The following is a 24,515-nucleotide window of genomic DNA, read 5'->3' as shown; positions in this document are numbered from 1 at the left end:
GGGCATTTCTGACAAGTTATAATTAGCTCTCTAAGACATTGTTTTTTTGTTGTTGTAAAAAGTGTAAAAAAGCTCTCTAAGGTATGCAATGACTGACATGATGAGGAAAACTGATGATGCACTACCCAATTTCGAAATTGCACCTTGTGCATTCTACTATTACAACTTTCAAGAATAAGTTGAAAGCTGGACTGAGTTCCTTTTTGGGGGGGGACCCCTGCGCCCCCCCTGCCGACCCCTCGCTTCCCCCCTAGGGGGAGCGCCCCACAGTTTGGGAACCACTGTGCTAAATGACCAAAATGTTAAATGTTAATGACGGTCTCTCTCTCTCTCCCTCTCTCTCTCTCTCTCTCTCTCTCTCTCCTCCCCCTCAGATCCTCTGACTGTGGGGCTCGGGGTCGGGCCCAGGGTGAGCCGCCACCATTGCTTCCAACGAGTGGAGTGCCAACGGTAGCCCGGGGGATGGGCTGGACGAGGGCAGCGATGAGCTGGACAAGGCCATGGACGGGGACGCCGAGGGGGTGTGGAGCCCAGACATAGAGCAGAGCTTCCAGGAGGCCCTGGCCATCTACCCCCCCTGTGGACGGAGGAAAATCATCCTCTCAGACGAAGGCAAGATGTACGGTGAGTAAAACACGAGCACGTAGTCACACACGCACACACACATACAGTTGAAGTCGGAGGTTTACATTCGTTTTTCAACCACTCCACAAATTTCTTGTTAACAAACTATAGTGTTGGCAAGTCAGTTAGGACATCTACTTTGTGCATGACACAAGTAATTTTTCCAACAATTGTTTACAGACAGATTATTTCACTTATAATTCACTGTATCACAATTCCAGTGGGTCAGAAGTTTACATACACTAAGTTGACTGTGCCTTTAAACAGCTTGGTGATAGGCTAATTTACATCATTTGAGTCAACTGGATGTGTGCCTGTGGATGTATTTCAAGGCCTACCTTCAAACTCAGTGCCTCTTTGCTTGACATCATGGGAAAATCAAAAGAAATCAGCCAAGACCTCAGAATATAAATTGTAGACCTCCACAAGTCTGGTTCATCCTTGGGAGCAATTTCCAAACGCCTGAAGGTACCACGTTAATCTGTACAAACAATAGTACGCAAGGATAAACACATACCGCTGAGTAAGGAGACGCATTCTGTCACCTAGAGATGCACATACTTTGGTGCAAAAAAGTGCAAATCAATCCCAGAACAACAGCAAAGGACCTTGTGAAGATGCTGGAGGAAACAGGTTCAAAAGTATCTATATCCACAGTAAAACAAGTCCTATATCGACATAACCTGAAAGGCTGCTCAGCAAGGAAGAAGCCACTGCTCTAAAACCGCCATAAAAAAGTCAGAGTACGGTTTGCAACTGCACATGGGGACAAAAATTGTACTTTTTGGAGAAATGTCCCCTATAACTGTATGGCCATAATGACCATCGTTATGTTTGGAGGAAAAAGGGGTACGCTTGCAAGCCGAAGAACACCATCCCAACCATGAAGCAAGGGGGTGGCAGCATCATGCTGTGGGGGTGCTTTGCTGCAGGAGGGACTGGTGCACTAAATAGATGGCATCATGAGGAAAGAAAATGATGTGCATATATTGAAGCAACATCTCAAGACATCAGTCAGGAAGTTAAAGCTTGGTCGCAAATGGGTCTTCCAAATAGCAAAATGACTTAAGGACAACAAAGTCAAGGTATTGGAGGGGCCATCACAAAGCCCTGACCTCAATCCTATAGAAATCTTGTGGGCAGAACTGAAAAAGCGTGTGCGAGCAAGGAGGCCTACAAACCTGACTCAGTTACACCAGCTCTGTCAGGAGGAATGGGCCAAAATTCACCCAACTTATTGTGGGAAGCTTGTGGAAGGCTACCCAAAACGTTGGACCCAAGTTAAACAATTTAAAGGCAATGCTACCAAATACTAATTGAGTGTATGTAAACTTCTGACCTACTGGGAATGTGATGAAAGAAAGAAAAGCTGAAATAAATCATTCTATCTATTTCACATTCTTAAAATAAAGTGGTGATCCTAACTGACCTAAGACAGGGAATTTTTACTAGGATTAAATGTCAGGAATTGTGAAAAACGTAGTTTAAATGTATTTGGCTAAGGTGTATGTAAACTTCTGACTTCAACTGTACACACACAGAGAAACAAAAATCAAACTCAGTCCATGTGTTAATCTGCCCTGCATCACTTTCTGGCTCATTCATTAAAACACCTGTGGCTCAGTGTGTTTGGATCCCATTCCCTTCTGGAGTGAGGGAGGGAAAACACCTCAGTAGTTTGTAGTATATAGAAAGAAACATGTTTCTTTGATGTTCATTATTATGATTTTTTCTCATCATTCTGATCACCACAGAAGGCTATCATGGTAAGTCTCTGGCTGTCCTTGCTCAATGCATTAAGCAAATAAAGTTTCCTACCCTCCCATTCGATTTTGTCACAGGCTATGTAGCCAATTTTTTCTGAGAGTGCTCTACAGAACAAGTTTAAGCCTGTCGTCCACTGACCCAGGGGCTGGTTCTTCCAGTCTCACTAGAACACAGCAGCAGAGCTGGAGCTGAGCTACCCAGAAGACACCACAGGCAGCTCCCTTCAGCCTGGTTTTCACCTGGCTTTCCTTAGAGCTCCAAACTGGTTCTTTCATCACATGTCTGTGCTGTCTCCAACTATTTGCCACCTGTCATTTATTGCTCTTCTCTTCCTCATCTGCAGTACTTAGGCCTACTGTGAATTAGGAAAGTGGCAAAACCTGCTCTCTGCTTATGGAGCAAAACCAAGGGTCGTTCATTAGACTCATGTCAGTCTAACGCACTAAGATGCTTCTTGCAATGAGTAGTTATACACTGTCGCTCACCTGGTCTCGAGAGTAGCTTTTGTTGCTTCTTGAACCAGTTGGACAACTTTGCAATGATTATATCAACGCCATAAATCAAACCATGGAAACAAAAACACTTCACAAGGTCCTTTAGGGGTCTTAGCTATTTCCTCCACCAGCATGTTCATTAAATCACAGGTGGAGAGAGCAATTTATGTGCTGAATTCCTCTGCATCCAGATGGAGGAATTGGCAAGTTGCTGGTTAGAATCGTGAAACATCCAGGTGTTAGAAACTGGCTGCATTTGTCTTAAGTTATTTTGATCTCCCACTCTCTCTCCCTCTGATGGGTGAGAAAAAAGGGCCTTGACAGGCTGGGCTGCTGGTTTGAATTAGACAGCCAATTTAAATGTGAATCGTCAGGAAATGCATGGGGCACGGGCTGAGATGGGGGCTTATTCAGGAAGTTTGACTTCACAATCTCCTCACGAAACCTCTTTTGGTTTGGGGAACAATGTTATGTTCACCAGCATGATACAGGCTGAGTGTCCTCCTCAAGTCCTGTTGTGCAACGAATTTCAAGTCCTTTAATTATTGTTAATGTCTCATAAGGTTTAATTGAAGCCTGCACCGTCAAAACCTTATTAAATCCACCATCGACTTCTATCAGAAAGTATTTCAAGACTGTATATATTTAGGGGATTTCTTTTCATGACTGTCTGTGTTGTTTTTCTGTCCTTGCTGCTGTAAAATGGAATGTTTAGCATGCGTCTGTAGTGGATAGACACGCACATACCTCAGATGACTCAGCTGCTAGCTGCCGCTGTGCTAGCTACCGCTGTGCTAGCTGCGTTTCTGGGCTGTTTCAGAGAACATAGAGAACATACCGGTATCATAGGCTGAGCTGGCTGGGGTCTAAACAAGGCCAGAGCTCTGATTAGCTCGCCCCTCCTGGCGGGATGTGGTGTTGAGTCTGCCACCGGTTACAGTCATTTTAACTATATCTGACTTGACTGGATGGCTAGCTAGCTTATGAGCGTATTCAGTGACCTGGCTATATGTCAGAGGGACCTGCTGCTAAATGCTATTTCGTATTTGGCTTACTTGGTGATAGAGGTACTTAGAATGAGAATGTACCAGTTTAGCACCACTTCAATGTGTCTGTGAATTTGTTTATGTATTGCCTATTAGCGACAATGCATTTATAGCAGTGCAGAACTGCACAGTTTGCTCTGACAACATTGCCATGGGTTGACCTCTGTCTGTCTATTGACCTTCCCCTTGAGTCTATTGAAGAAGAGACTTTAATGGGAAGCAAGATGGCGGCTCCTCTCCTGGTTTGGCAGGACAGTGAGTGTTCAGAGCCTATAGCTCAATATTGTTTGTCAGAAAACGAGCACACAGAAGTGGCAGGTCAACCCCACAGTGTGTTCCCTCCCTTCGCACCACACTGTCAGGACCCCCAGTAGAGGTCAAGAAGAGCGCCTGCTTTTTTCCAGCGCAGTAAACACCCTATCCAGTCATCTGAGGCCCTTCTGGCAGCGCCGAGGCATGCCCCCATCCCAGAAGAAGCCTTCTTACAAGGCAATGACCTCAGACATCTAAATGCTGCCCTGACGTGAGGCTGGGGGAATTTTAACGATTTCACTGCGTGTAATGCTTTCTACTTCACAGTCTCAGACTGGGGGAGTGATGCTAGCCTAACACCATGGCCTCCAAAACCAGGCAAGTCATCATTATCCCTACCGTTGGGAATTATATCTGGATTTTTCCACAAGGAATGTTCTTGTGGGAAACCTTTGCAAATTTCCACTGGTATTCCATGATGACTATTAACCACGAGTATCATGTGGCGCTCAGAATTGACCAGGTTTCCCCGATGGTCATAATGTCAGATGCCCTTGAGATGGAAAATAGAATGTGGAATCAAAACTCAATAAGTAGAACACCCCCAAAATGGTAGGAACATAGATGCCAGGCTATGGTTCATGCCTCTGTGTCTATTGGGATAACTGAGCACCCAGCAGGTTTAAGGGGACAGGTGAAAGCGAGGGATCTTTGCTGGATGAGTGTGTGTCAAAAAATGTGGCCTGTCTTGTTTTGTGGTGGGGCACTGCTGACATATTGTTCACCTGTGTTGTTGCTGAAAGAAGGCATGTTGTCAAGCCCTGAGCACACCTCCGGCTCCTACGCCGCGCCGAGCCCTGCAGCTGTCACAGCTGCAATGCACTCTGGGTAAGAAGGAAAAAACAGCAAATGGGGCGTTGGAGGGAAGCACATGTCTCTTAGTGACCTTTGTGAGCTGCCAGGAATGAGCGATGGGTTCATTGCACACGCAGAGTTAGTAGAAGGACAAAGTAATATAAGGTGCAGTGGGTGGATGAGTATTCTATACTGTGCATCAGTTTGATAGATGGGAGAGGAGAGCAGCGTGTGATGACTGAGAGGGCCTGGTGTTTCCCTGTTAGCCTCTAGCTGAGATGTCAGGCATGTTCTCTGTCATGGCCGAACAGTATGTTAGCAATTTAGCATTACCTCAATGTGAAAGGTGGGAGAGAGTGATGGAGCGAGAGAGGGAGCGAGATAGATAGAGACAGAGGGAGTGAGGGCGAGAGAGTGTAGCAGTGAGTTACCTCCGCTCCCCATCTCAGTGTGGAAGTGGAAAATTCCAGTAGACAGGCAGTAAAAGAAAAGGATAGGTGTGTCCTGGCAGGGAAGAGGTTAAGCATGGCAAAGTCAGCCTACGGGGCTCTGCAAACTGTGGGTGTTGAGCAATCTGAGACAGCGACGGAGAGAGAGAGAGGTGGTGGTAAACAGGGTGAGGTAGAGTGGGGGGAGATGGAGATAGGGATAGGAAGGACAGAGAGGAAGATGTACAAAAAGTCCATCCTCTGCAGTGTGTGTTTGTGTGTATGTGTGTGTGCACCAGTTGTGTTTTTCGGCGGTGTGTGTGCCAACCTGTTCACCACCTGACTTGGGGCCTAGGAGGCCCCTTCTCTTCCGCCTAGCTGACCCCTCTGTCTAGTCTGAACAGGCCTTGCCAGCCTGCCTCTCAAACCCAATATTCTACTTTGCAATATTCATGTCAGACCAGGCAAAAGACAAGCTTATTCCATGGCTTGCAACCCAAGTTAGTTACAACATTTAATGAAGACACACAGAACACAACATTTCTTAGAACTGCCTCTGTAAATTAAGCTCAAGTCCAGTTATGTTTTTGCTGACAATCTGTATTCAGTACGGATGGCACAGATTTTAGAAGCCAATACATTGCTGACCACACCGGCCGCATTGCGCAAGCGTTGCAAAATAAATGTACACATGCATGTTATTCAATAATTTCATCCAAACTGCTCGTGCGCGTCTGTCTGTGTAGCCAGGTGCTAAAATAGAACTTGGTTCTATTTTAGACGCTTGACGTGCTGCAAGTCCTCCCATTTCCTCATTGGTTTTTATGAGCATATAGCCACATGGGTGATTAAAAGATGAACGAGTTCCACACCTTAAAGTTGGTTGCCAACCGCCATATAAAATCAGCCACCAAAAAATGTCATGCATTTCATGTAAAACAAAAACCCAATGTTTATCTACCAGGACAAATTAACTAGCAACAGTCGTGTGTGTTTTGACCTGTCCCCAAATAATATAGTTGGTTCACAGTTGGTTTTGGTACTTTAACCTGTATGGCGCACGCAGAAGCACGCACGGAGCCGGTTTGGTCAGCATGTTAGTTTGTTAGTTAGTTCCACTGCTCCCTCAGTCCAGGAGATTGAGAGTAGCAGTTGGGCTGAGGAGGGTAGGGGTCAGTGGGCCAGGCCAGGGGGGTAGGGGGATTATAATTATTCTCTCCCACCTCCTGACTGCGACGGTCAGTGGCAGGTGTTACTGTCCGTTGGGTAAAGGGTCACACACATGGGTTGTTTTGGGAAGTGAGGGGTGTGTGTGTGTGTGGTTGGGGGCAGCCCTGATGCCAGGTGGCAGTTTTTGGCAAAGACAGTTATGGCTTTGTGTCTCCTTCAAGAGTTACAGCCTCAGCTGCCCCCCCCCATACCTCCCGTTCCAATACACCCCCCCCGTCCCCGTCCCCAGCCCCTCACCCCACCCTCTCCCACAGCCCTGCCAACCAACCCTTGGACGTGAAGCCCATTAGCTTAGCGCTGTGCGCATGTGTGTGTCCGCAGTCCGCACAGGCACTGGCTGCGCTCGCAGGGCCCTGGCCAATCAGACTGGCTAGCACAGATGTGACAGGCTGGGAGGAATGCTAGGAATGCGGAGGCGCTGGGGCAGGCGTGTCTCTCCTTAGCCGGGGGGAGAGGCGGAGGGCTGACCGGCTGGATATCTGACTGGCTGCTGCAGTTCAGTATCGGCAGGCCAGGCAGCTCAGTGGCGAGAGAGAGGAAGAGAGAGAGAGTCCTGCTCAACTAAGCTCAGCTCATTGGAGAGAGAGAGAGAGAGAGCGAGAGAGCGAGAGGAGGGAGGGAGGCCTGCTCAGCTCATGAGAGAGAGAGAGAGAGAGGCCTGCTCAGCTAAGCTCAGCTCATTGGAGGGAGCGACAGAGCGAGAGAGAGAGGAGGGAGAGGGAATAATTACACCAAGCAGAGCAGAGCCTAAACGAGGCCAAGGGCCAAGGAGTGTGTGAAAAAGGCACAATGTTAGCTTTTCTCCTGTCGTTATGTCTGCGGTGCTGTCTGAAGTCGGTTGGCCTGGCCTGTAACAGGGCTTTTTTCACCCTGGGTTTGTGATAATGTGAAGCTTTAGCTGTCCTTTGTTCATAACCTGGACTGAGTGTGTATGTGTGTGTGTTTTAGAGAGAGGAGTAATGAGCTCATGGCTGGCTCTCAGTTACTCTCAATGAGTGTGAGGGAGTTTAGGTCATTATTCATGATGGTACAGCTGTTGTCTCTCTTTCTCTCTCTCTTTCTTCCTCGATTTATCTCTCTCCTTCTTTCACATACACACACTTACACTCTGATACACACCGACCCTCTTTGGGGAACTTCAAATAATTTCTCTTACCAATCAGCAAATGTCAAAATGAAATGCAGACTTCCCTACCTAGGACAAAGATACACAAATTGTACCAGGCAAATCTAACAAATATGACCGGACAATGCTGGAAAATACTAATTGCTTAGAGCATTGACAGATTCCATTGTTCTGTTGCTCTCTCATTTGAAAAACATCCAGATAAGTTGCATTCAAATAAAAGTAACCCATTTGAAGCCCCTGTCAACTGTCTGGACTAAAGCCATTAAAGCCAAGAATAGAAGGCACTTCTCTGCCGACCTGTTTGTGCAGAATGTTGAGTGTAGATGTTACATAATGAAACACGTGTTTGTTCTCTTTTTGTGTGTCTGTAATTATGTGACCGCAAGAGCTAAAAGTCAGGAGGTGTCAAACACGCTAATGAAATGAAAAAAAGTTGTTGAACCAGTCAGTTGTAGTATATGCCCCCTTTTTTTTTTAAATTGCTAGTCGTGTCCCAGTGTCAGTGGTATATAGGAATGTTCACCCACTGACTGAAAGGTTGGGTAATAAGTGTGTTCCTAAGAAGAACCTTTTGGGGAAGTCGATGGTGTGCTGCGATTTTGTTCAGCCCCTGTAGATATTTAACAGCATATCTTTAGCTCCACCTTGTGTTTGTTGTGTAGAATCATGTGTAGAATCATGGGCAACTTTTATCCGGAGCCATGATTAAAGTTGCCCATAGACACAGATCTAGGATCAGTCTTTTCTTTCCAAATCTGAACAACCTAGGGTGGAAAATGCTTAGCTGATCATAGATCAGTGCCAGCTATAGAAAAGCCAATGTCTCACAAATGATTGCCTAAATGTGTGAATCAGATGTGTCTTTCTTTCCATGCTGTATTTGTCATGGTATTCTTCACCTCCCTGTTCCAGGTCGCAATGAGTTGATAGCCAGGTACATCAAGCTGAGGACAGGCAAAACCCGCACAAGAAAACAGGTATCAATGCTTGCTTTTTATTTTAGAGCAAAATATATGATAAAACAATTAACCACCCAGACTCAAACATTTATAATTACTTCATTTTGCCTTAATTGTCAGTTAACACCATCCAACTCAAATCAAAGATAAAAATAAAAAGTAGCTTGTGAATTGCCTTAATTTGATGTTTGAGTATCTGTATAATATTGTGTGTGTGTGTGTGTGTGCGGGTGGGCATCCGTGTGTGTGCGTGCTCTATGATGCTTAAAACTGTCCCGCACCCCTTTAGGTATCTAGTCACATACAGGTGTTAGCACGGAAGAAAGTTCGAGAATACCAAGCGGGTATCAAGGTAGGTGCTACCGAACGGGCCTCCAGCCAACTGTGACTGGGCATCTCTTTCCTCTTTGGTTATGGCTTCTCTTCTCTTCTCTTCTCTCTGTCTCCTTTTCTCTTCCCCTCTTGGCTCTTCTCCTCTGCAGGTTTCTAGCCATTTGCAAGTTCTCGCCCGGAGAAAATCTCGCGAGATCCAGTCAAAGCTGAAGGTATGCGCTTCTCTGCGGGCTGGGCAGGGCGGGGCTGGTCAAGGCTTGGCTTTGCGCTATCCAATTAGCTCGATTTTGTGCACTTTAGTTCCTATTACAGCCGTAAATGGATTGGTGCTCCATGACTAGAAAATATCAGTAGTGGCAAACAGTACAGTATGAGACTCTCAGTCTGCATAGGGGTGTATGGGCTTGAGGTCACTGCATGACTCATCATATAGGCTAGCTAACTTGTCTGGGAGAGCATAGAGAACAAAGCTAGTAGCTACCAAGCATGCACAGCACAGAGAGCAACAGGCTAAAACCATGGTCATCTTTTGACCATTGAAAAACATCTCGACGCTTAGTACAGTACTGTACAAAGCAGTAAAGAAATGATATTATAGCATGAGCTGGCTTCATTCTACTGCTTGTCATGTATACAGTAACTCAGCCTGTGGTGTAGCCTAGAGCAATGCTGTGAGCAGTGTGATCTGTCTATAGTGAAAGGTGTTGGCACATGGCCTTGTCGCTACAGCTCCACGTCTGTCCCTACTGTACCAATGCCAGCCATGCTTCTGCCTATAGGCTTTCCACAGCTCTTCCTCCGCCTTCAACCCTTCTCTCCGCTCTGACCCCAATCTCCATTGGATCTATCGGAATGTCCTCCTGTATGAGAGTTAACTACTCCAACCGTATGCAAAGACCTAGAGCTAAATGTTAGATTTAAACCAGCATGCATGTTTACACTACTAGAGCATTATGCTTAGAACAATTGTATTGCCTGTATACTATTCTACCTCTACTACTTCTATTTCTATACCCTATTGAGTGTACCCTATTCCTCAACCTGATTCTCCTTTGAGTTTGATGTTTATAAGCCTATATTCAGCAGAATATATGCCACTTGCCTGTTGTCCATTGGAGGATGGCAGGCAGAGGTGTTTGTTACACCAATCCTCATCCAACTTTAGGTCTTTAATCTATCCCTCAACCCTAAAACAAACTGCAAACATAACACAAAGTGAATCAACATAATAGTGTGTCTGAGGAAAGTATTGTGTTAAAGTGTATTACTGACAGTTCGCATAGTAATTAATCATTTTGCAAAAATGCAATTGGTAGTTCACTATTTGCCTTCATTGAAGTTTATTGGACCTTTAGACTTCTCTATTTATTAAGACTTAGCAGGTATTCTAGTAGACCGTATCTAGTAGAGAGAATCTGATAAGATAGGGAAGCTCCATTATTTTAACCATCCCAATGTTTGGACATTTATTTGCATGAGGGAGATATACCTTTCCCTACATTATTGTCCCTACTAGCGTAGTTCCTGTCCCATAGTTAAATTCAGCTCCCCTTTGATGTTGCTTTTCGTTGTATCATTCATGGCTCCTTCTAGGTTATTTAGATATACAGTGCATTCAGAAAGTATTCAGACCCCTTCCTTTTTCCACATTTTGTTACGTTACAGCCTTATTCTAAAATTGATTAAATGAATTGTTTTCCTCATCAATCTACACACAATACCCGATAATGACAAAGTGAAAACAGTTTTTTTGACATTTTTGCAAATGTATAAAAAATAAATTAAAAAAATACCTTATTTACATAAGTATTCAGACCCTTTGCTATGAGACTCGAAATTGAGCTCAGGTGCATCTTGTTTCCATTGATCATCCTTGAGATGTTTCTACAACTTGATTGGAGTTCACCTGGGGTAAATTAAATTGATTGGACATGATTTGGAAAGGCACACACCTGTCTAGATAAGGTCCCACAGTTGCCAGTGCATGTCAGAGCAAAAACCAAGCCATGAGGTCGAAGGAATTGTCCGTAGAGCTCCGAGGCAGGATTGTGTCGAGGCACAGACCTGGGGAAGGGTACCAAAAAATGTCTGCAGCATTGAAGGTCCCCAAGAAGTGGCCTCCATCATTCTTAAATGGAAGAAGTTTGGAACCACCAAGACTCTTCCTAAAGCTGGCCGCCCGGCCAAACCGAGCAATCGGGGGAGAAGGGCCTTGGTCAGGGAGGTGACCAAGAACCCGATGGTCACTCTGACAGAGCTCCAGAGTTCCTCTGTGGAGATCGTAGAACCTTCCAGAAGGACAACCATCTCTGCAGCACTCCACCAATCAGGCCTTTATGGTAGAGTGGCCAGACGGAAGCCACTCCTCAGTAAAAGGCACTACAGCCCGCTTGGAGTTTGCCAAAAGACACCTAAAGGAGTCTCAGACCATGAGAAACAAGATTCTATGGTCTGATGAAACCAATATTGAATTCTTTGGCCTGAATGCCAAGCATCACATCTGGAGAAAACCTGGCACCATCCCTACGGTGAAGCATGGTGGTGGCAGCATCATGCTGTGGGGATGTTTTTCAGTGGCAGGGACTGGGAGACTAGTCAGGATCGAGGGAAAGATGAATGGGGCAAAGTACAGAGAGATACTTGATGAAAACTTGCTCCAGTGCGCTTTGGACCTCAGACTAGGGCGAAGGTTCACCTTCCAACAGGACAACGGCCCTAAGCACACAGCCAAGACAAAGCAGGAGTGGCTTCAGGACATGTTTCTGAATGTCCTTGAGTGGCCTAGCCAGTGCCCGGACTTGATCCCGATCTAACATCTCTGGAGAGACCTGAAAATTGCTGTGCAGTGACGCTCCCCATCCAACCTGACAGAGCTTGAGAGGATCTACAGAGAAGAATGGGAGAAACTCCCCAAATACAGGTGTGCCAAGCTTGTAGCGTCATACCCAAGAAGACTCAAGGCTGTAATCGCTGCCAAAGGTGCTTCAACAAAGTACTGAGTAAATGGTCATCTGCAACAAAAAAATTACAACCTGTTCTGACTTTGTCATTATGGGATATTGTGTGTAGATTGATGAGGGGAAACACTATTTAATCAATTTTAGAATAAGACTGTAACGTAACAAAATGTGGAAAATGTCAAGGGGTCTGAATACTTTCCGAATGCACTGTAACTACATAAGTAATGCCATAGTGTTCTGCTCTAGTCTTTGTATTGAGTTTACTGATGTGAGATATCTGCAGCTCGCGTGCCAGATGTTTAACACCCCTGACTAAGAGCCAACAGATATAATGCATTATTACTTGTTATAAGTGCTTATAATGTTTTATTATTAACTTGTATTATGTTCTGCCTTTGTATGGAAAAAAAACATTCAACAGGCTCAAAAGGAGATGATACTAAGTCATTATGAAGTCTTGCAATGCATTTATGAGTGCATCGTAATGCATTATACCTGCTGTCTTTTAGTTAAAGTGTCACCTACCTTTTCTTCAGGGATAAGAACATTTTTATTTCAACAGCCTAGTGGCCTACAGTACATCTTCAGAACTTTATTATTGCTGTATTTAGTATGTACTGACACAGCCTATAAGCAAGCCCATAGTTTATCAGCATATCCCTTTAAGTATATGCAGTTAGATGTGTATACTAATCGTTTCTCTTTCCTTTGATTCAGGCCATGAATTTGGTAAGTGGATTTGACTTTTGCGATTTGCTTCCCCCCTGCTTGGCGGTGCCAGTGCATTGTCCACTCTGCTAATGCCCTCTGCTGGCATGGCAACCCAACCCCACTGCTATCCCATAATAAAGCAATGCTTAGGAATAGGGAATGTGTGTGCTTGAAACCACATTGCTGTGCATTGTACCTGATTATGCTAAACATTGAGCAGCTTGCTTGTGCAGGGTGATTCTGCTTCTCTGAGGGCTGCGTCTTCTGAGATATACTTTCCTCTCACAAGCCTTCTTTGTAATGCTTGTTCAGTGTGTGCTACATACACAAACACAAGGAAAGTTTGAAGCAGCATTAGCAAACATTTCATGTCAGTTCCATGTCCATAGGCTATTGTGATCCAAGAGAATGTTAAGGCATGGTCAAATCTGCATGCAAAAACAGAAACATTTTCTGATCAACATCACGATTCAATTCCATTGAGCATCACTTAGATAATATTGTAATTCATTTCACTGGGATTTTTTTGTCCAATTATGAGGCAAAGCATTTATGCAGCGCATAGGTTCAGTGAGCTTTATATTGTACACAGTTATAAGACCCCATCCACTACCAATGTGTAATGTACTACTTAACCTAGGGATGCACTTACACCATTTAGTGCATTATGACAGTACATTGAGAAAACAGAAACGTTGCCCGTGTTCCTCTATTTGGCCAGAGTCTATAGTCAGTTATATGGCTCTGCAAATCACCACTACCGAATGAATTAATGAATGCAAATCACCACTACCAGTTCCACACACAACTTGTGTTTTGTAGCTTTAATTTCACTTTGTTTACACTAAGGATTTTGCATTTGAAAACTCTTTAGGTCAGCTTTCTTCTGCTTTTACAGACGCATTTCATTCCTATTTCCTGACATGTAGTAATACTACCCAACAAGGCTAATGTAGGATATGCTGTTTCTCACCCTAGGAAATGTGACATACAGTGGGGAGAACAAGTATTTGATACACTGCCGATTTTGCAGGTTTTCCTACTTACAAAGCATGTAGAGGTCTGTAATTTTTATCATAGGTACACTTCAACTGTGAGAGACGGAATCTAAAACAAAAATCCAGAAAATCACATTGTATGATTTTTAAGTAATTAATTTGCATGACATAAGTATTTGATCACCTACCAACCAGTAAGAATTCCAGCTCTCACAGACCTGTATGTTTTTCTTTAAGAAGCCCTCCTGTTCTCCACTCATTACCTGTATTAACTGCACCTGTTTGAACTCATTACCTGTATAAAAGACACCTGTCCACACACTCAATCAAACAGACTCCAACCTCTCCACAATGGCCAAGACCAGAGAGCTGTGTAAGGACATCAGGGATAAAATTGTAGACATGCACAAGGCTGGGATGGGCTACAGGACAATAGGCAAGCAGCTTGGTGAGAAGGCAACAACTGTTGGCGCAATTATTAGAAAATGGAAGAAGTTCAAGATGACGGTCAATCACCCTCGGTCTGGGGCTCCATGCAAGATCTCACCTCGTGGGGCATCAATGATCATGAGGAAGGTGAGGGATCAGCCCAGAACTACATGGCAGGACCTGGTCAATGACCTGAAGAGAGCTGGGACCACAGTCTCAAAGAAAACCATTAGTAACACACTACGCCGTCATGGATTAAAATCCTGCAGCGAACGCAAGGTTCCACCGCTCAAGCCAGCGCATGTCCAGGCCCGTCTGAAGTTTGCAAATGACCATCTGGATGATCCAGAGGAGGAATGGGAGAAGGTCATGTGGTCTGATGAGATAAAAATAGAGCTTTTTGGTCTAAACTCCACTCGCCGTGTTTGGAGGAAGAAGAAGGATGAGTACAACCCAAAGAACACCATCCCAAAAGTGAAGCATGGAGGTGGAAACATAATTCTTTGGGGATGCTTTTCTGCAAAGGGGACAGGACGACTGCACCGTATTGAGGGGAGGATGGATGGGGCCATGTATCGCGAGATCTTGGCCAACAACCTCCTTCCCTCAGTAAGAACATTGAAGATGGGTCGTGGCTGGGTCTTCCAGCATGACAATGACCCGAAACACACAGCCAGGGCAACTAAGGAGTGGCTCCGTAAGAAGCATCTAAAGGTGCTGGAGTGGCCTAGCCAGTCTCCAGACCTGAACCCAATAGAAAATCTTTGGAGGGAGCTGAAAGTCCGTATTGCCCAGTGACAGCCCCGAAACCTGAAGGATCTAGAGAAGGTCTGTATGGAGGAGTGGGCCAAAATCCCTGCTGCAGTGTGTGCAAACCTGGTCAAGACCTACAGGAAACGTATGATCTCTGTAATTGCAAACAAAGGTTTCTGTACCAAATATTAAGTTCTGCTTTTCTGATGTATCAAATACTTATGTCATGCAATAAAATGCAAATTAATTACTTAAAAGTCATACAATGTGATTTTCTGGATTTTTGTTTTAGATTCCGTCTCTCACAGTTGAAGTGTACCTATGATAAAAATTACAGACCTCTACATGCTTTGTAAGTAGATAAACCTGCAAAATCGGCAGTGTATCAAATACTTGTTCTCCCCACTGTAGTTGCACAGTGATGAGAATACACCGAAAGGTGTTGGCCTTTTAGATGCACTTGACTTTTTCCCCTCTCTCTCCTTGTTTCTGACGGATGTCCTGATATCACTTTAATTCACAGCTTCCACACCAAATAATTGTGGGGACTGGGGAGTGTAATACAATTTAACTGTCCCCTCTGTACTTTGTACCATGACACTAGTTTTGTGATATTGCTATATACACTACCGTTCAGAAGTTTGGGGTCACTTAGAAATGTCCTTGTTTTCCATGAAAACATACATGAAATTAGTTTGAATAGGAAATATAGCAAAATGCATAGGAAATGTAGTCATTAACAAGGTTAGAAATAATGATTTTTAATAGAAATAATAATTGTGTCCTTCAAACTTTGCTTTCGTCAAAGAATCCTCCATTTGTGGCAATTACAGCCTTGCAGACCTTTGGCATTCTAGTTGTCAATTTGTTGAGGTAATCTGAAGAGATTTCACCCCATGCTTCCTGAAGCACCTCCCACTAGTTGGATTAGCTTGATGGGCACTTCTTAAGTACCATATGGTCAAGCTGCTCCCACAACAGCTCAATAGGGTTGAGATCCGGTGACTGTGCTGGCCACTCCATTATAGACAGAATACCAGCTGACTGCTTCTTCCCTAAATAGTTATTGCATAGTTTGGAGCTGTGCTTTGGGTCATTGTCCTGTTGTACAGTCGTGGTCAAAAGAGAATGACACAAGTATTGGTCTTCACAAAGTTTGCTGCTTCAGTGTTATGAGATATTTTTATGCCCCAAACAATCGGAAAGGGGATTCATCAGAGTGACTTTACCCCAGTCCTCAGCAGCCCAATCCCTGTACCTTTTGCAGAATATCAGTCTGTCCCTGATGTATACCTCCCGAGTGGCACAGTGGTCTAAGGCAGTGGTCTAAAGTTGTGCCACTAGAGATCCTAGTTCGAATCCAGGCTCTGTCGTAGTTGGCCACGACCGGGAGACCCATGGGGCGGCGCACAATTGGCCCAGGGTAGGGGAGGGAATGGCCGGCAGGGATGTAGCTCAGTTGGTAGAGCATGGCGTTTGCAACGCCAGGGTTGTGGATTCGATTCCCAAGGGGGGCCAGTATAAAAAAGTAATGTATGCACTCACTAACTGTAAGTCACTCTAGATAAGAGCGTCTGCTAAAATGTAAATGTAATGTTTTTCCTGGAGAGAAGTGGCTTCTTTGCTGCCCTTCTTGACACCAGGCCATCCTCCAAAACTCTTCGCTTCACTGTGCATGCAGATGCACTCACACCTGCCTGCTGCCATTCCTGAGCAAGCTCTGCACTGGTGGTGCCCCGATCCCGCAGCTGAATCAACTTTAGGAGACGGTCCTGGCGCTTGCTGGACTTTCATGGGCGCCCTGACGCCTTCTTCACAACAATTGAACCTCTCTCCTTGAAGTTCTTGACGATCCGATAAATGGTTGATTTAGGTGCAATCTTACTAGCAGCAATATCCTTGCCTGTGATGCCCTTTTTGTGCAAAGCAATGATGACGGCACGTGTTTCCTTGCAGGTAGCCATGGTTAACAGAGGAAGAACAATGATTTCAAGCACCACCCTCCTTTTAAAGCTTCCAGTCTGTTATTCTAACTCAATCAGCATGACAGAGTGATCTCCAGTCTTGTCCTCGTCAACACTCTCACCTGTGTTAACGAGAGAATCACTGACATGATGTCAGCTGGTCCTTTTGTGGCAGGGCTGAAATGCAGTGGAAATGTTTTTTGGGGATTAAGTTCATTTTCATGGCAAAGAGGGACTTTGCAATTAATTGCAATTTATCTGATCACTCTTCATGACATTCTGGAGTATATGCAAATTGCCATCATCAAAACTGAGGCAGCAGACTTTGTGAAAATTAGTATTTGTGTCATTCTCAAAACTTTTGACCACGACTGTAGGAGGAAATTGGTTCCAATCAAGCGCCGTCCACAGGGTGTGGCATGGCGTTGCAAAATGGAGTGATAGCCTTCCTTCTTCAAGATCCCTTATACCCTGTACAAATCTCCCAATTTACCACCACCAAAGCACCCCCAGACCATCACATTGCCTCCACCATGCTTGACAGATGGCATCAAGCACTCCTCCAGCATCTTTTCATTTGGTCTGCGTCTCACAAATGTTCTTCTTTGTGATCCGAACACCTCAAACTTCAATTAGTCTGTCCATAACACTTTTTTCCAATCTTCCTCTGTCCGGTGTCTGTGTTCTTTTGCCCATCTTTTATTTTTATTGGCCAGTCTGAGATGTGGCTTTTTCTTTGCAACTCTACCTAGAAGGTCAGCATCACGGAGTCGACTCTTCACTGTCGACGTTGAGACTGCTGTTTTGCGGGTACTATTTAATGAAGCTGCCAGTTGAGGACCTGTGAGGCGTCTGTTTCTCAAACTAGACACTCTAATGTATTTGTCCTCTTGCTCAGTTGTGCACCGGGGCCTCCCACTCCTCTTTCTATTCTGGTTAGAGCCAGTTTGCGCTGTTCTGTGAAGGGAGTAGTACACAGCGTTGTACGAGATCTTCAGTTTCTTGGCAATTTCTCGCATGGAATAGCCTTCATTTCTCAGAACAAGAATAGACTGACAAGTTTCAGAAGAAAGTTATTTGTTTCTGGCCATTTTGATCCTGTAATCGAACCCACAATTGCTGATGCTCCAGATACTCAACTAGTCTCAAGAAGGCCCGTTTTATTGCTTCTTTAATCAGCACAACAGTTTTCAGCTGTGCTAACATAATTGCAAAAGGGTTTTCTAATGATCAATTAGCCTTTTAAAAATAAACTAGGAACTTGGATTAGCAAACACAACGTGCCATTGGAACACAGGACTGATGGTTGCTGATAATGGGCCTCTGTACGCCTATGTAGATATTCAATAAAAAATTTGCCGTTTCCAGCTACAATAGCCATTTACAACATTAACAATGTCTACACTGTATTTCTGATCAATTTTATTTTATTTTAATGGACAAAAACATTGCTTTTCTTTCAAAAACAAGGACATTTCTATGTTACCCCAAACTTTTGAATGGTAGTGTAGAGTGTCAGATACTGGGTCTGTGTAAATTGTGAGACACACCGAAAGTGACGTTTCAGCATTATTGTTGGGGTAAACATACTGTTATGATTTAACTGGATAAGAACCCAAATGCAGACAAGTACACCAAGCCAGAGAAGTTTTAACAGGTTTATTTACAATGTTCAAAGTCCAGGTTTCCAAATATATGGGAAGAGCAAGTCCAGGTACAGGGAGGGTAACAGATCCAGATCAGGGCAGGTGTGGTACCGTAATGTCCTAGTGTCCGTGGTGAGTCCAAAAGAGAGGTCCGGTAATGGAGAGCAGGATGGTGGTGGCAGGAGTGAAGCGGAGGCAGGAGTCAGGTTCCAAATATATGGTCGTCTTGACTATGATCTGACGATGAGTGGTAAGTTTGACCGGGTCTTAAAGGCTGAGGTGATATGGTGAATGAGCTGCAGCTGGAACCCTGACTCCCGCACACCAGACTTCACTCCTGCAATCAAGGACAGACAGAGGGGAGGAAGAGAGCAGAGAGAGCTACCTATCAGCAGTAGGCCTAACAGTACCCCCCCTCTCGGACACCACCTGGCGGCCGACGGGGTTTATCGGGATGTAACCTATGAAACTCTCGGACCAGATCAGGATCCACAATGAAGCTCCTGGGCACCCAGGAACGTTCCTCGGGACCATAACCCTCCCAATCCACCAGGTACTGGAAACCACGACCTCGGCGGCGAACATCCAGAAGTCGCCGGACAGTGTAGACCGGACCCCCACCCACGATCTTGGGCGGAGGAGGGGGGACGAGAGGGCTGGCACAAAGGGCTAACCGACACAGGCTTAATCTGGGAAACATGAAAGGTGGAATGAACCCGTAGGGAGGCAGGAAGCTGTAGCTTAACCGCGCAGGGGTTAACAATAGACAGTATCTTGAACGGTCCTATAAAACGAGGCGCCATCTTCTTAGACTCCACCTTCAATGGAAGGTCCCGTGACTTCAGCCATACCTCTTGACCAGGAGAGTAACCGGGGAGCCTGGGACCGGTGACGGTTGGCTTGCCTCTGCATGTACGCCGAAGCTCGGGACAGAGCTACCCTGGCCTTCCTCCAGACCTTGAAGCAGCGGCGCATGTGGGACTGCACCGAGGGTACCGCAAGTTCCCTCTCTTGGGAAGGGAACAGGGGAGGTTGATAACCCAGAGCACACAGAAAAGGAGACAAACCAGAGGAAGCGTTAGTCAAGGTGTTATGAGCATATTCCACCCAGGGGAGCATGGAGCTCCATGACCCAGGGTTAGACCCAGTGACACAGCCGAAGTGCGGTCTCCATCTCCTGGTTCGCTCTCTCGGCTTGCCCGTTGGTCTGGGGGTGATATCCAGAGGACAGGCTGGATGTAATGCCCAAAGCTTTACAGAAAGCTTTCCACACCTGGGAGACAAACTGGGGACCCCTGTCAGAGACAATATCCGTGGGTAGACCATGAGAGCGGAACACATGTTCAACCAAAATATCAGCCGTCTCTCTGGCAGTGGGCAGTTTAGGTAGGGCCAAAAAATGAGCGAACTTAGAAAAACGATCAATCACCGTAAGAATGACAGTCTTACCAGATGAGGGGGGAAGTCCAGTGACAAAATCCATAGCGATATGCGACCAGGGCCGGCTGGGTATAGGTAGAGGTCGTAGATGACCAGCGCTGGCCTGGGTGGAGTTCTTACTTCGTGCACATACCGTACAAGCAGCAATGAAGGCTCGAGTGTCCGCCTCCATCGTGGCCCACCAGAACTTCCGTCGCACAAAGTCAAGGGTCCGCGAAACTCCAGGGTGACAGGTAAGGGGAGACGAGTGAGCCCACTGAAGTACCTGGGAGCGAGCAGACTCAGGGACAAACATCCGGTTAGGAGGACCCCTCCCAGGGTCAGCTTGATGATGTTGAGCCTGTCTAACAATCCCCTCGATGTCACATGTGATGACTGCAATACTGCAGGTAGGAGGCAAAATGGGTTCAGGGTTACTACCAGTATCAACAGCCGAATGAACACGAGACAGGGCGTCAGGCTTGACGTTGCGTGACCCAGGACGGTAAGACAGAGAAAAAATTGAATCTCCCAAAAAATAGTGCCCACCTGGCTTGACGGGGGTTGAGCTGCTTCGCTGAATGGAGGTAAGCCAGATTCTTATGATCCGTCCAAACGATGAAGGGTTGTTCCGCCCCCTCCAACCAATGTCGCCACTCCTCGAGAGCCAGCTTAACGGCGAGCAGTTCACGATTTCCAACATCATAATTCCTCTCTGCCTGAGAAAGTTTCCTTGAGAGAAAAGCACAGGGATGCAGTTTGTTATCTTCAGGAGAACGTTGTGACAACACTGCACCTACCCCAGTGTCGGATGCATCCACCTCCACGACAAACTGGCGGTCGGGGTCCGGCTGCATCAGAATGGGAGCCGAGGCGAAGCGATGTTTCAGTTCTTCGAACGCTGATTCGGCCCCTTCATTCCAAGCGAACGGTCGTGAGATGGAGGTGAGAGCGGTGAGTGGCGCCGCAATGCGGCTGTAGTCCTTGATGAACCTCCTATAGAAGTTCGCAAACCCCAGGAATCGTTGAAGTTGTTTTGCGGGTAGAGGGAGCTGGCCAGTCCGTGACAGCAGAGATCTTAGCTGGGTCCATCCGCAGCTCCTCCTGAGCTATGATGTAACCCAAAAAGAGGTCTCAGACACATGAAATTCACATTTCTCCATCTTCACAAACAGTTTGTTCTCCAACAACCTTTGCAACACCTGGCGCACATGCAGTTCATGTTCCTGGGAGGACTCTGAGAAAATCAAGATATCATCCAGATAGACAAAAACAAACCGATTCAACATGTCCCGAAGGACATCATTGACTAGTGCCTGAAAAACAGCAGGGGCATTAGACAACCCAAAAGGCATAACCCGATACTCAAAATGTCCCAAGGGTGTGTTGAAGGCAGTCTTCCATTCATCACCCTTACGAATGCGCACCAGGTGATACGCATTTCGTAGATCCAGTTTCGTAAAGATGGTAGCACCATGAAGGAGGGGAAAAGCAGAATTAATCAAAGGCAGAGAATACTTGTTCTTAATGGTGATGTTGTTAAGTCCACGGTAATCAATACAGGGTCTGAGGGTCTTATCCTTCTTAGCAACAAAAAAGAATCCCGCTCCTACAGGTGACGAGGAAGGACGCATAATACCTGCCGCCAAGGAGTCCCGAATGTAGTTCTCCATAGCCTCCGTCTCCGGCCGGGAGAGATTGTACAGGCGACTGCTGGGGAGCGGGGCTCCTGGCTGGAGGTCAATGGCGCAGTCGTAAGGCCGGTGAGGAGGAAGAGAAGTAGCTCTGTGTTTGCAGAAAACGGATGCCAGGTCATGATACACGTCAGGAACAGCAGAAAGATCCATGGACTCCAGTGGAGGTTGAGGCACAGTACTGGCAGGAGTCTGAGCAGAACACAAACAATTCACATGACAAAATGTGCTCCATGAAACAATGCTACCTGTCACCCAATCAATGTGTGGATTGTGTTTTATGAGCCAGGGGATACCAAGGACCAGGGGAGTCTGTGGGCAGTCGATAATATGGAATTGAATGTTCTCCTGATGATTTCCCCGACACTCTAAGACAAACAGGAACAGTCTGATGGGTAATGCGGGTCAACAATTGTCCATTTAGACCCTTAGCCTGCAGCGGACAGTCCATAGGAACAGTCTCCAAATCCATTTGTTGAGCCCACTCTCTATCCAAAAAGCTTTACGTCGGCACCAGAGTCAATCAGCGCACTAACAGAGAAATTCTGGGACTGCCACTGGAGGGATGCCTGGAGCAGAATGCGGGGAGAAGAGGAAGAATCCGCTGCTCGGCTCACCAAAACTTCTCCCATTAATGATGAGCCGGCCCTTTTCCCGGACGAACTGGGCAGGAAGGAACGAAATGACCAGCTTCTCCACAATACAGGCAGACCCGAGCCTGAATACGACGTGCACGCTCCTCTGAGGACAACCGTGCACGACCCACCTCCATGGCTTCGGGTTCAGTGCTCCTCGTATCGACTCGGGAAGACACGGCTCTCTCCGTAGGGACGATGCAGGGAGGAGTTTGTTGATGACAGACAGGTTGCTTGGAACTAACACTCCTCTCCGGCGGCGCTCCCGAATCCGATTATCCAACCTGATAGTGAGTGAAATAAGATTATCCAGCGTAGGCGATTCATCATATGACACCAATTCATCTTTTAAGGTCTCAGACAAAGCATTGATGAACACTCCTTGTAATGCCTCGTCATTCCAACCACTCACTGCTGCTAAAGTCCGAAACTCCACTGCCATCTCCGCCACACTACGAGCCCCCTGCCGAAGAGAAAACAGCCGTTTCGCAGCCTCCTTGCCTCGTACGGGGTGGTCAAAAACCTTCCTCATCTCCGTGGTGAAGGCAACGTAAGCGTTGCAAATGTCCGACTGACTCTCCCAGACCGCGGATCCCCAGGCACGAGCGGAACCGCTAGTAGAGTTGATAAGGTAGGCAATACGGGCTCTTTCTGAGGCGTAGGTGAGGGGCTGTTGTTCAAACACTAACGAGCATTGAGTCAAAAAATCGCCACAGGTTCCCATGTTCCCGTCATAGCGCTCTGGAGCAGGAACAAAAGGCTCTCTGATCTGGGCTGAAGGGGTAGTAAGGGCAGATACTTGATTGGAGAGTAATTGAACCTGATTAAGCAGCACCTGACTGTCCTCAGCAATCGTTTTAAACAGGGTATCATGTTGGCCAAGTAAAATGCCCTGATTGGCTATGGCAGTCCAAATTTGAGTGCACTCTGGGGTGGTATCCAAGCTACTGTCTGCTGGGTTCATGTTGGTCAGATCATACTGTTATGATTTAACTGGATAAGAACCCAAATGCAGACAAGTACACCAAGCCAGAGAAGTTTTAACAGGTTTATTTACAATGTTCAAAGTCCAGGTTTCCAAATATATGGGAAGAGCAAGTCCAGGTACAGGGAGGGTAACAGATCCAGATCAGGGCAGGTGTGGTACCGTAATGTCCTAGTGTCCGTGGTGAGTCCAAAAGAGAGGTCCGGTAATGGAGAGCAGGATGGTGGTGGCAGGAGTGAAGCGGAGGCAGGAGTCAGGTTCCAAATATATGGTCGTCTTGACTATGATCTGACGATGAGTGGTAAGTTTGACCGGGTCTTAAAGGCTGAGGTGATATGGTGAATGAGCTGCAGCTGGAACCCTGACTCCTGCACACCAGACTTCACTCCTGCAATCAAGGACAGACAGAGGGGAGGAAGAGAGCAGAGAGAGCTACCTATCAGCAGTAGGCCTAACACATACAAGTAGGGCCGAATGCTCTTGAATGTCCTGGTACAAACATGCCAAGCTTAACCATAACCATCTACGCTTTTTTATTTTTTTATATCTCTGACAATTACAATCAGCAGAACATTGCAGACAAAACACATTCATACCAATTGCAATCTGACCATATACAGTGCAGTCAATGCAGCCATTAGGTTTATGTATTTATTCAGAGTCCTGTTTTTCTGTATTGAAACAGAGGAACTTTTTCTACTGCAGTCTTATTTTCTATTTTGTCTTTTCCCATAATAAGAGTTGTGGTGCCAACCAGATTTTCTCAGAGACAAACTCTCTTTCTGAAGTTTTCCTTCAAGGTCGCTACTAATTAGAATCATGTGACTCCTGGAATGTTCTGTTTGATTATGTTGCTTAAAAAGTTTTAATCTGCTCATTGTTGAATGGTACAATTAATCATACCGGTATATATGTTCTCTTCACGTCTTCTTTTCAGTGATTGTAGCCTAGTAGTACTCCAAATGTAGTTGCAGCAAAGTGTTCACTTTTTAAGACTCAGATCTGCTGTATGTTTACTTAAGATCCTAATGAGAGTACATAAAAAGCTCAGACAATTTTAGATTACTGTATAAATAAAACATATTTGTATAAACATTGTGATAGTAGTAATAGTTGCAACTGTTGATTTTCTATGGCTATTAAACTAAATGTGTTCCTCTTGGGGCACTGTGAGTAGGCTAGTAGTGATGTCAGTGTACAAAAC

The 24,515-nt window shown here is 45.7% G+C and overlaps 1 protein-coding gene across 8 annotated transcripts in view; it reads left to right on the top strand.

The window, feature by feature from the left end:
• The window catches only part of LOC121578360 (transcriptional enhancer factor TEF-5-like), a 49,731-nt gene that overhangs the window by 17,064 nt on the left and 8,152 nt on the right, over positions 1-24,515 (top strand). For 2 of the 8 annotated variants that reach the window (XM_041892697.2, XM_041892694.2), the window contains exons 3-7: positions 375-624; positions 8,738-8,802; positions 9,074-9,136; positions 9,267-9,329; positions 12,795-12,806. In XM_041892697.2, coding sequence (XP_041748631.1) covers positions 501-624; positions 8,738-8,802; positions 9,074-9,136; positions 9,267-9,329; positions 12,795-12,806 — 327 coding nt within the window. In that variant the 5' untranslated portion in view covers positions 375-500. The remainder of the gene's footprint in view (positions 1-374; positions 625-8,737; positions 8,803-9,073; positions 9,137-9,266; positions 9,330-12,794; positions 12,807-24,515) is intronic. The other 6 variants (XM_041892702.2, XM_041892700.2, XM_041892698.2 and 3 more) reach the window with 5 other exon arrangements.

The sequence above is a fragment of the Coregonus clupeaformis genome, chromosome 12 (genome assembly GCF_020615455.1).
Source record: "Coregonus clupeaformis isolate EN_2021a chromosome 12, ASM2061545v1, whole genome shotgun sequence".
NCBI classification, from domain to species: Eukaryota; Metazoa; Chordata; class Actinopteri; order Salmoniformes; family Salmonidae; genus Coregonus; species Coregonus clupeaformis.
The sequence above is the reverse complement of the archived record's forward strand: the minus strand, read 5'-3'. Positions and strand labels throughout refer to the sequence as shown.